Source organism: Syngnathus acus, chromosome 3 (genome assembly GCF_901709675.1).
Source record: "Syngnathus acus chromosome 3, fSynAcu1.2, whole genome shotgun sequence".
Classification (NCBI taxonomy): domain Eukaryota; kingdom Metazoa; phylum Chordata; class Actinopteri; order Syngnathiformes; family Syngnathidae; genus Syngnathus; species Syngnathus acus.
In genome coordinates, this window is record NC_051089.1 from 1,471,828 (window position 1) to 1,484,778 (window position 12,951).

Here is a 12,951-nt window from a genome sequence, read left to right on the forward strand (position 1 = left end):
CATGTCCTTTTCCACAGTGGATCGCTCTTGTATGCATTTGGGCTTTTGAAATTCCTACGGATGCCCAACAGAAACACAACCCTCAATTCAATTGTTAATCCAATAATAAACAATACAACTGCTGTAGGAAAATATAATAAATAACATAACATAATAAATAAATAAGGAAATTAATAAATAAAATTAAATAAAATTAAATTAAATTAAATTAAATTAAATTAAATTAAATTAAATTAAATTAAATTAAATGTATTTTCAAAGGGACCAAAGGCAAGGGGCCACTCGAGTGTTTGGTCCCCAGTTACTCATCAGAAACCTCCAAGCTTGCATTGCTGCATAAACAAAATGTTTAGCCACGCCTCCGCATCATCGTTACACTACCATCTATCTGCAGAATCAGCCATGGGACACAAGTCAAGTCAAGTCAAGTTTATTTGTATAGCCCTAAATCACAAGCAGTCTCAAAGGGCTTCACATTGACAAAAATTGACAATTATTCTCAAAGCATCCCCTGATCTTAAGCTCACAAGATTGATCATGTGTCTGCTAAAGTCATCATGAAGTAAATCCGGTCCTTTTTCTTCTTCAAACAAAAAGTAAAGCTTCAAAGTAGCCAGAGATCACGTTCTAAAGCATTTGCTCAACTCCAAACCCACGCTCCTTTGATCACCACAAAGAAAGCAATGTTTTCCTCTCAGATAAAAGCGTCTCTCCATCCATCATGAGCCAAGCTTGCCGCCCAACATCAGTCTGAGTGGCGTCACCCTTTTTGCTGCGCACCACTGAAATTTTCTCCAGTCACCGCTTTCACCTCATGTGCTCGTGCCGAGGTCTCCCGCAACAAACTGGCCGTCTGCAATGTTTGTTTTCTGCCTGCGACATGTGAACGGAGCGAGGAGGGCTGATGGGAAAGCAACGTGTAGATCTGCTGCCTATGGGCCGAGCTTACTGATGCACATCTAAGGGTGACCTTGGAGGCCTGACGATGAAGGCTGAGTGACATTTTCAGAGGACAGCGACGGCAAGGAAAGAACACCTGCCTGTCATGTGTCACTGGGATGAGAGACATTTCGGATCGTGCGCTTCCGTGCAGCAGATGATCTCATAAAGACTTTTATAAGAAGGATGGAAATATTTTTCACCAAATACTTGGAATTGGTTCTAGCTGTCTGCCCTAAACACAACAAACAGCTGAAAATAATAATAATATATAATATAATATAATATAATATAATAATGACTATTCTGAATGTGTAAACTGCAGAATGACTCATATTTATGACAAAAACAATTCTAAATGGAGAATTAGTCAACATTGGTAGGAGCAAAATGATGTGCAATTCCACCCAAAGGCAAACAACGAGACGATCCCAAACAATGACATTTACAATTAGGTTTCCGTTATAGCAGAAGGAACAATTGTTCTATTTTAGGGCTGGCCGGGAGCGTACAAAAGAGATTCATTTAATGAGTTGGAGTCGGAGAATTTCAATGTGTTGTGGTTCAATTAATCCTAATGAAGAGTTCATCTCCTCTTTTCATTGATAAAGCAGACTTTTGTGAGAAGGTCTCCGTTTGTGACACGGAGCTGATTATTAAAACAGTTGGCCCGCTAATGTGCGCTTGCCCTTTTCATGGTTCATTAGGACAATGAGAAACCTTTTTGCAGATGAAGCTCATTAGGCTCAAAATTCGAGTTGGAATAAAAATGATTGAAGCCAGGTACTGTACTTGCATGTATGAGTTTGAGTCGTTAAAGTAAACACACGGCGGCTACCTGAGGGAGGAATGATGAGAAGGAGAAAGTTGTACATTTTTAAGAAAGTGACTCCGACATGACGATGTCAGAGGATGAAGATTCTTGCCGGGAGTGAAGAAAGTCACGTTGGAGACGATTGAGAACATTTCCTAGACTTCAGGGGGGACAGATTGAGGTTTGCATCTCAATCCTGGAACTTCTCTGACACACTTTGTATGCACTACGGCTGTGATTCCATTTATAGACGACAAGATTGGCAGACATCCAAACTCCATGTAAATAACTGCAGCGGCATCAACAGCCCACAGTGACAACACAGTTGGCCTGAGCTGACTCTCGGTGATTTAAACGAGACTGACATCCACGTGGCGGTCCTCATTTATTTTCCTTATTTCATAATCGGCGCAGCGCTAACGAAGCACATTTACGCCATGTTTTTTTTTTAATTTGCTGAATTGTTTTGTGTGGTGGGCTAGCGTCTATGTCGCCAATCTGATGACTCGGCACATGGACAGACACAAGATACATATCAGATTCACACTCATCTTGAGAGACTTGATTCTGATCTGATGATATCTGACTGCCTGGCGTTTTTTCCAAATTTACGCCAGTATGGCGCATATCAGAATTGTCACTGTGTGGTGTGCAACATGTGAGCTGAATTTCCCCACGAGGGATGAAAATGAGTATAATAGTCCATTTGAAAATGAAAGGAAAGTCTCTCCAGCAGTCACCTCAAGCGTCTACGGACAATAGAAGCTTTTCCGCAGATAAAAACTTCCTTGCTCATTCATTGTCAAAAATATGCTCTTAAGTTTCAGATTCTTTGATGCACTTTGAAGGTTTTCATCGGCATTAAAAAAAGTGTCCTTTCGATTGAATATCCAGTAAATTTCATATCTCGGAGGTCACTGTGTTTCTCGGCTGTGTTATTTGGGTTATGTCGCCTTTCTGTCCTTCAGCTTCAATGATTCTCCCACCCCCATTTGCTTTTACCAAGCCGTACTTTCGACTCCAAATGGTTGCCGAGAATCCCTGCTGGAGGTCCTCTCGTCATTCAGTTTGGTGGGCTGAGTGTGGAGGAGGCGAATGACGGCAAATCGGCTCTCGGATGATATGGCAGGATGCATTATGTATATTTGCATATTTATTCAACTCAAATAATCAAGCCAATTGGAATAGACTATCCAAGTAAATACACAAATCAGTTTTTAATTGTTGATAAAAATCAGGATTGCTGATTCCCTTTTTGAAAACATCATTACAGGACAAAATCTAATTCAGATGGTCCAGAAGGTTTTACGTAATCTTGCCATATAATCAATAATATAATATAATATAATATAATATAATATAATATAATATAATATAATATAATATAATATAATATAATATAATATAATATAATATAATTAAGCCAATTGGAATAGACAATCCAAGTAAATAAGAAAATGGGTTTCTAATTGTTGATAAAAATCGGGATCGGCCGGGCCCTTTTAGAAACCATCATTACATGACCAAATCTAATTTCGATGGTCCAGTAGTTTTCACGTAATCTTGCTGACAAACGAGCAAGGGTGCAAAACATAACCTTCTCGCTGAGGTAATAACCGCAAAAGCACACCTAAAAGCAACTGTATGAAATGAGCCGTGTGAAGAAAAAGTGGTTGGGGGAAAAAAATCATTAAAAATGAAAGATATCACATCACAGTTTCCATCTTGAATCCAAACAGCACTGAGGTTGGTCCATCACAATTTACACGCACACGTTGACAGCTCTGTGTGCAGCCTGCAGCTTTTGCCTTTTGGTGTCGTTTGCAATCCCCCACGGAGTTTGGTTAGCGCGCTGGCTGACACACGAGTCTCTTCAGTTTCAGGACTATGTCGCTGACAGCAGCTTCCGTCTAAGGTTTTCATTATATTATATTATATTATAATATAATATAATATAATATAATATAATATAATATAATATAATATAATATAATATAATATAATATATAATTATATTTATTAATTTTATTTTTCATTCTACTTTGTATTCGTGACCAGTTCATTTGTGCGGTGTTTAAACCAATTTCCACAGTTTCACACAACATTCACCCAGCCAGGTAAGTTTCCAGAAACATCTTCTCCCACTTGCCTTTTACTTCCCTAATAAATGTGCCGCAGCATACCAGGATCCCATAGCTCAAAAACTTGACATAATAAAGTCAACAGATCACATTCACACATTACCTTTGAATTGTTCCAGCACAATGCTAGTTTTTACGACTAGCATGGTAAATAATTATTCCCGAGAGATCATTTAACAAGTCTCGGAATCATTCCAGTCAGGCTAAGTGGACAAAAGGTTGTGAGTCACACTACTGAAAATAATTTGCATGGCATTATGACAGGCATGGAGGAGGGCGAGAAGCACAGTAGGTGAGCTAATCTCATCGCACACTGTAATGAGAATAAAGATCTTTCTAATAGGCACAGTCTAGTGTTCCGGGAGAGTTGAAAGCACACGAAAATATTTCTGTCATGCAGAAGTGGTATTTCATTTACAGTTTGGAAAATGTGACAATTGGAACTATGGAAAAATAGTCTAATTTTCTATTGTGCACGTCATCACTCGTGATTAGTGCGAGACTTCTATATTCAGTAGCATTTTATCAGAGTGTTGAGAAGCCCGAATCAAACACCTGCAGAGATAATATTAACTCGTTATAATTCAAGCATGCGGGACCGTTGCTATGCTAGATTTGCATCATCCATTGGCTACTTGCCTGGTCATGTGACACACCCTCCAAAAATGGATGGTTGAATAATGCCATTAATAAATTCAAATAGAAAATAAATCAAATTAATTAAAAATGTATAAAATAATGCCACCAAATTTTGAGACACTATCAATCAAAGAAAATAAAAATACATTTAAAAAATAAAATTCATTTAAAATTAGTAAAATAATATCACAACATTTTGAGACACAATCATATCTGCTAAAGTGTTCATTTTTACGAGTCCCACCTAAAGAAAGTCTTTTTTTCCCATGACCCGGTGCGTTTCTTAGAAATCGATGTGTGTCTCTGGGTGCTGTCGGCGTGTTTGACAGATGTTGTTTTGCACTCCAATGTTCACAAGGCAGCACAGTCACAATGTCTGCAGCTGAATCCAGGCTGGCCTGATAAGAGCCCAACACGTGCCTGTTGAGATTTCAGCACCGAAACAACTCGTAGTTGTGGAGCCTGTGCTGTCAGCTCGTTGAAAGTCAAGGAAACACAAGAATTTCCAACTTTTTTTGTTTTTCTAGCATGCTGCAATTAAGCAAAGTATCAACTGGTAATTTGGTTGTGATTAATGCGCGCGCGTGTTGTTATGTTTTCAGGCAAACATTTGCATTTAGCTCATTTAGCTTTGTATAATTAGAAGCTCACTAAGTCTCTAGATGCTTGTTTGTTAGAATTTCCCGACTGGGAGCGTAATAATAATAAAACACCAGAGTGAGAGTGGCAGAACTGCTTTATAATACCGTAAATTGAGCTGGGCGCTGGTTTTTATGTGACGAATCCAGGTGTATATTTACTCCATAAACATTTATCATGAAGCAGCTTAACCCTTCACTTTGAGGCCTTTTGGCTTATATCAAATAGTAATTAGGCAGCTGATATTTACCTTGCTGTCATATCGCTGATGCGTGCACAAGCAAGTGAATTGATTTGATTTGATTCCGGTACACGTTCCACTTCAGCTCCTCGCGCAGCTGTTTGGTTCTCATTAGTCATCACGCTCGTGATGAATGCACCGGGCTGGCTTCTTCTTCTCACCCGAACGTCTTGTTAGATTCCTCATATTGGTTCTTCCCCATTCTTCCCCATCTCATCATCCTCCTCTGTTGTACTTTGAGCTTTCTCCCAGTTTGTGCGACCTAATTTTTTTTGTCACACTTTCATCAATGTTAAAAGCGAATTCTATATTTTCTCCACATCTTTTAACATAAATAATAAGAGTATCAAGTAGAACGGCTATTAACTGCATCCATTTTACTATTTTATTGTCCCTCTGAGGAGCAATAAGAATGGGGTCAAATCATTTGCGGTCACTTTGTTGGTACGATAACAATAACAGCATAAAAAAAAAGAATGGGGTCAAATCATTTGCGGTCACTTTGTTGGTATAATAACAAGATGTGGTACATGAAAAAAATTGCCAGGCTATCCGCCCTTCAATGCAGCCATGAAATGAGAAAAACAAGGGCAGGCTTCTTAAATGGATGTAGGAGGAAGAGCTATTTCCATATCTCACTGGTGTCATGTTTTAGTGAAGGTTCTCAGCCATCTGTGTCACCAGAGAAGTCATAGCGAAATCTCTGGCATGAAAATATCTGAAAAGCAACCCCACGCTCCCGTTCAGGCACAAATGATAATTTACTTATGACTTCAGAGTGTGGGCATAATAATATAATAATGATGACAAGAGATCTCATGTATTAGTAAAGTCATGATTTCTGACTTCCTGTGAGTTGGGAAAGTGTCAAATGAGTTGGCTGTCTGACTGTGAGGGCAGGTTGGCATGCTTTCTTCTGTGGAGTTGGCACAGATCTGACGCAATTATGCCTAAAGAGGATAATCCCTTTATTGTTAGCATCGATCTATTGAATGTTTTTATCAGACTATGCCATCTACAGCATGTTCTGCTGATAAAGCTCAAAGACATGGGAGGAGGATTATCGATAATTGCATTGAAATGGTGCCGCAGTGAGACATGCGGCTTCGACTCTTTTTGCTTTGATGCTCGCGCATTGTCCAAAAAAAGCTCTCAGCGCCCACACTGTCTATTTTCTCTTCCATCCTTTTTTAATTTATTTGTTTTATTATTCATTATTTCTTTTATTTTTTTATTATTTTACTTTTTTATTTTTGTTTCATTCATTCAGCTCTCAACGCCCACACTGTCTATTTTCTCTTCCACCCTTTTTTATTTTATTTATCTATTTAATAAATATATTATTGATTAAAAAATGGTTTTGTTTTATTTTATTTTGATTCATTTTTTATTTTGCTGCTTTATTTTTGTTTCATTCGTCGTCGCTATGACTTCTATTGTGTGTTTCTCTGATTGAAGTTTTGCACTGGAGCATCATGGACAGCAAATATAGCAAAATAGCCCGAAAAACAATCCATTTTCACTCGAGAGAGCGGGAGAGAAGGTGTAATGAGTCGACTCTTACATCACTGGGTGCAGCTGGAGCAGATTTGCGCAGCTTGCTGCTCTGATCACGATAATGTGTTATAATCAGAACAGAGCAAACCTTCTCTCACTGCAACCGGAGCAATATGCTGTAACAAACTGCGTCTCGTGCTATTAGCATATCATCATGTAAATTGTCACACTTTTAATGAGAGGCTCGTGATAGCCTGCATTCCTTGACAAACTCTCATTTAGCGACGTTTTTAAACTTGCTCATAGATTCTCAAGGCAGGCAGCTTTGGCCAAAGCCATCAGGGCCTCAGCTGAGCCATCATTAGGCAGCAAGTTCCAAACGGAGCGTCGGGCCGCAGGGGAACATTTACGCAGCGTGAATGACTTGTTTGGATGACCACCCGCCCGCCACCGCCCTGGCTGTCGCCACAGGCGAGATGGGAGGGATGATTAATCCAGCGGTTAGCGTGTTTAACGATGGGGAGGAGGGTTTGGGCATCCATGCGACGTGAGGAAGGTGCATCGGGGGTTCCTGATCCTCTCTGGAGCAATCTTTTTTTTTTTCGATAACGGATCTTGATTGCCTTAATGCCCCCATTGAAGCTATTATCTTTCATGACTATTATTATGGGTGTCATAAACTGCAGTCTAGGATGACTCTTATTAAGATGGATTATTATGCAGATTTACTTCCAACACGCTTCACCGGATTTTGAATTTTAATCATGCGAGCAGGTAGATGGGTGATATGTGAAGAGAAACTAATTTATCATTTTTCTTTGTAATTTGAGTTAATTATTCTTGTTGCTGTTCCTGCAAAAAAACTACAAGCTTGTTGTTCAGTGACATTAAAAGAGATTGCTCACATTTGGAGACTTTCTGGATGTTCTTCTTGACCTCTCCACCAGCTGAACCGTCACAACCATCTTCATCGTCGCAGTCGCCGCTGTAATGTCCTTCTGCATCTCCGCTTCCTGTTTCAATTTGGTCCAACGTTCCCAGTTTAGGAATGGATTTCCCTTGCAGCAGCTAGTGGAGCAAAGAAGTTGTTTTACTTCTTCTGCAATCATCTCATGAAGACATATTTGACTGCTTACAGTCCAACATTAACATTCCGTAATTAGATTGACTATACATTATCCCGTGCACACATATCACGTTTAATATTTACACGAGGCGTACGTGGCGCGACGCTGATGACACGAAATCGGAAGAAAGCCAAACAAAAAGAAAATGTGAAAGCGCAGCAGATCAAACACTCTCCAGCTAACTCAAACAGACGGATGGACGAGCATTGGTTCATCCCGCCGGAACAATTTATTGGCTCATGCTGAACAAGTTCAACAAGAAAAAAAAAAGCTTTTCATCTGTTGTGGTTTTTGGTGTGTTTGTTTACCACCCCCACCGCCTTTTTTATGTTACTAATAAGCACAAACAATGTGTTCATTCCATATTTTGGTTGCTTCAGAAAGGATACAGCATTTCCCTTGTGTTACTTATATTGCATATTATCTTTTCTTTCTTATGCACTCATATGTATGTTATATTTTCTTTATGTATCGGCCTGCCTGGGGACTGCGGAAATCGTCCCTATTCAAATAAATGAATTTACATCGTACCATAATGCAAGCTTTATGCTGATCACAAAGCTATTGCATCATTTTAATTAGTTTACTGTGGTGCTTTGCTACAAGAGAGCAACAGTGTCACGGATACGCTCAGGATGAGTGCGTATGTAATTATAGCGCACGCTTTACCACTCATCAGCGACAAGCTTGGAGAACAATCAAGCACTTTGGAAATGATGTGCAGGAAAATACTCATACATAGATGCAATAACCACAACATTGCATTGGATATTTTTTTTTTCTGAATAAGCAGTGTTCATGCTACGTTTAGTCGTGTCTGGCGCACATCTGCTCAAACGTAGCGTCCATCTGTTTCAGGAGATCATAGTGAGACAAAGCAATCAGACTGCACACGTTTTGGACACGCTTTGACGAATATTAGCATTTCCAAGCTCAAACATTTATTTAGCCAGACACAATAATGAATGCCGTGGCAGATCTGCAACTAAATCGTTCCGTCATTCATCTTTCTGATATTTAACGACATATTCGTTTGTTCCAAACCGAGGTGCGCATTCATCATAGTTGACCCCAATTAGCGTTAGCGCCGGACTGTATTGACATGCAAGAAACCTGAATGGACAATCTGAGTTATTGATTGGTTCAAATTATCTTTCAACAAGCGTCCACACCAGATGCGAATCGTCGAACTGGACGGGGATTTGTTTTTTATTCAACAGCGAACACCAGCTCGAAAATGACATCACCGCTAAAAAGGGTAATTTTAGAATTGACGTAGGGACAAGCTTGTCCCAATTCTAACCAAACTGGATTTGATTTTATAAATACCTTTTTGGCATTTAAAATGCAGTTTTTAATTGAAACAGATGCATGAGTAAATGCTTTTGGACATTTGGACTCACTGGGCCATAGAAATATTTGTAACGAGCTCCATCACGGAAAATGATTTGGCAGATTTGGCAACGCGAGACTGGCAAGCGCGGAGTCAGCCGTTTGCTGGCAAAATGCAGCTGGAGCGCAAACATCTTCATTTCTCACTCTTTAAGGACCGAAAACAACATTTGAGAATTCAAATCATTCTGAATATATTTGCAAAATGACCAGATTAACTTTATATTTGCTTTTTCCCCCATGGAGAAAAGTCATATGTTCTCCATTTTATACAATGGCACTGTTGTTGACCACATCCTCCCATCTGTAAATAGGAGGAAGCAAGAGGGGGGGAAAAAAGGTGCACAATGACCACATTTGCTTGCCAGAGGAGAAAAGTGTCAGGATGAGAGTCGACTCCCGGGACGCACGCTATCATTTTGCATTTTCCTCATCGCAGCAGGAGTGCTGACAGGGTGTTTATTAGGACCATGTGCAGCCCAGAGCGCCACGACTAGAACAATATGGCAACGTACAAAAAGTTCCCATTGAAACTTTTCACTGCTATACAAATAAATATGGAATGATCAAGTATGTATTTATAAATCTAGAAAAAAAAGGCAAACAAATGTCGACAGCCAACAGGTGGAAACATGATATTAAAATATTAAGCACCAAATAAATATTCTACTTTAGAAAATGATGATTTTTGCCTATTTTCTGAGTGAATTTATTTTTATAGTTAGTGTTTGTGTCACGTCATGTTTTGGATAAAGGGATGGAAATTTCAATAATTTTTTTATCCGAATCACACTATTTAAAAAACTAAATTGTATTTGAGAGTCAATGAAAAAAAATGATTTTACTTAAAAAAAAAAGAATGATTTTTGCTTATTTTCTGAGTTGAATATAATTGATTTATTTTTGTAGTTAGTTAGTGTTTGTGTCACATCATGTTTTGTATAACGGGATGGAAATTGTGTTATTCGAGTCCTTGATTAGTTGATCATTTTAAAAAAACCCTAATAAAATATTTCAACAACAAATTAAACCTCCAAAGCTCAAGGCTTTACGAATAAACTAGATTAATCATTTCTCAGCATATTCAGTCGATGTTGTGGTTTCTGTGTTGAAAGTTTCAAAAGTTTGCCATTGTTTTGCCCCATCCCAAACATAATGAATCATTTTTGAGAAAGTAAAATGAAGTCATGAAACACTCCAATGAAGCAGCTGCCATAAATTTGCCTCCAAAGCTGGATAATTCTACAAGGGAGATTTATAGCAGCCATCTGACTATTTCATTGCTGTCAGATATTGTAATTTTCTATGCACATTTGCGACCACAACAAATAAAGTGCAAATACATTCCCAGTGTTAATCTTTCGCAGGAAGGGAGGAGACATGAATAATTCACAAGAAAAACTGCTGGTCAACCAGCACATCAATGACTGGTGAATAATTCAGAGGCAAAGCGGGTGAGAAGCTGCCTGGCCCTGATTATGATTGAGAGACACGGGGACAGAACCTGCCTGAAGATTCTTGATGGGCTTTACCGCATCAAGAAAAGAGGACAGCCAAGGAGGAGAGCGGCGGACAAATAATTCATAAGAAGGAACTGCTGATGAGCCCCGTGATGAAATCCACAGTTGCATGATGAATTTGTCAATAGCTGCATTTCTATTTGCTGGGTTCCGCCTCTGCCCAGTTGTCTCGCCAGCGGAATAGCAATGAGAGCTTTCCATTTGGGTTTAGAGAAAGCGGTCACCTTTACTACGCGGCGGATCCGTCAAGGTCGCGGACAAAAGAAATAAAGAACATAGCGGTGGAAATGTCAAACAGACGCGTCGCTCTTCTCATAAAACTAGCTAGCGCCCGCCGCTCTCTTTAAAAGCTAATATCATCACATTATTTACCGGCAGCCATAATTCAGAGCGGAACATGCAAACGTGCCATTTATGCACTAATACACATATTTCTTCTCTTCCTAAGGTCCAAATAAAATGATTTACGCAGACGTTACGCTATACGGAGCGCCGACTCGTTCACGCGTATAACGGAATGAGAATGTGCACTGGTATATGTAATTGATGTTTGGGCTGGCCGCAAACTGGCCTGCCATTAACCCACACAAACACGCCATTTTACACGGCCCTACTCGCACAAACGATAAATTTACATTTCATTGAATCGCATCGGCATTTTACAACACAAAAGACGGGATATGATCGGCAATTTATCGTCAGGCCTCTATTTCTCTTGAGCTCTTATCGACTCGGATTAAAGCCACTTGTCTGGCCCTTGTTGACGCCACATGCAGCAGATTTACATTATCGGGATGGAACGTTGAAATTAAATGACACTTGTGTGTCCTAAAGAGATGCCAATCAGCTCTTTGCAAATCAAGAGACGAACGCTGAGCCGTAAGAGAGCAATCATTTTCCACTCAAGATGGACAATCATAAGCATTTATGTCAAACCCGAGGCCCGGGGGCAAGATCTGCCCCAGCACATCATATTATGTGGCCTGCGAAGGCCAATTTGTTGTGTACGTGATAATATGAAGGAATCATAAATCTATTAACCATCAGGGAAGTGGCGTCCATTGGAAATTGGGGGAAAATGTCGGGATTTTCACGAAAGGTCGCTCGATTACGACGAAGCAATGCTAGCCACGTAGCAGCCGTGGCTATCGTTTCCTTGTTTACTGTGCACATGAGAGAAGCTTTGGAGTTGTTGGACGCTTAGTGAAGCTAGGCTACGTTCAACTCTTGCCAGTAGTTGTAAAACAGCAAAGTCTTGATCGCCTACCTGATTGATATGCTTGAGTTTGTCTATGATTTGATGGATCACAGAGTCGGCTCCTTTGACTTTGACCTCGGGGTTGTCGGCTTGAGCCTTGATACCGTTTCCCACCACGCGCAGAGTGTAGCTGTGAAGACAAGAAAATGATTGACAGACGGGCTCACAACATAAATGAAACCATCGTCGCTGACCCACTTTGGATATCAATAATAAAAATCATTACTATTCATAAGGCGCTCACAGGTGGTGATGTCATTCAATTGCCGTGACATCCCGGGGCTAAAAAAGGATTTGTAAAGTGAACGAATCACCGCACGATGTCTTCCGCCGCTACTCTACAGCCGTGCGGATGTTTATTATGATCACACTTGAATCTAAAACGCGCAGCGAGTACACTGGATGAAACTACCACTTATGATGTACACCTTGATGCTTTTAGATGCCACATTAATCCTTATTTGAATGCAGCTCGATGCTGTTATTGCTTGGTAAGAAGACTCCATTTCCCCCAAGGTCTCGGTCTTTCCAGCCGTGATAACCGTGACATCATTTACACATAACTCAAACTCCCACATAAAATCAAATACAACGAATAGATCAAAACAAAAGTGTCGCATATGCAAGTCCAGCGAGATGCTAAAGTATTGTTACCGCCGTGAAAATTGCAAATCCGTGCTGAATTCCGAGTCGCTAACAAACGAGAGTGACTTGAAGCCAGTTGGAGGTCAAGAGAAGACTTTA

The 12,951-nt window shown here is 39.9% G+C and overlaps 1 protein-coding gene across 1 annotated transcript in view; it reads right to left on the minus strand.

The window, feature by feature from the left end:
• The window catches only part of gpc5a (glypican 5a), a 48,426-nt gene that overhangs the window by 10,211 nt on the left and 25,264 nt on the right, over positions 1–12,951 (minus strand). Inside the window, exons 7-8 of the mRNA XM_037247494.1 lie at positions 12,217–12,337; positions 7,816–7,978 (exon numbers count right to left, since the gene is read on the minus strand). Of these exons, the coding sequence (XP_037103389.1) occupies positions 7,816–7,978; positions 12,217–12,337 (284 nt within the window). The remainder of the gene's footprint in view (positions 1–7,815; positions 7,979–12,216; positions 12,338–12,951) is intronic.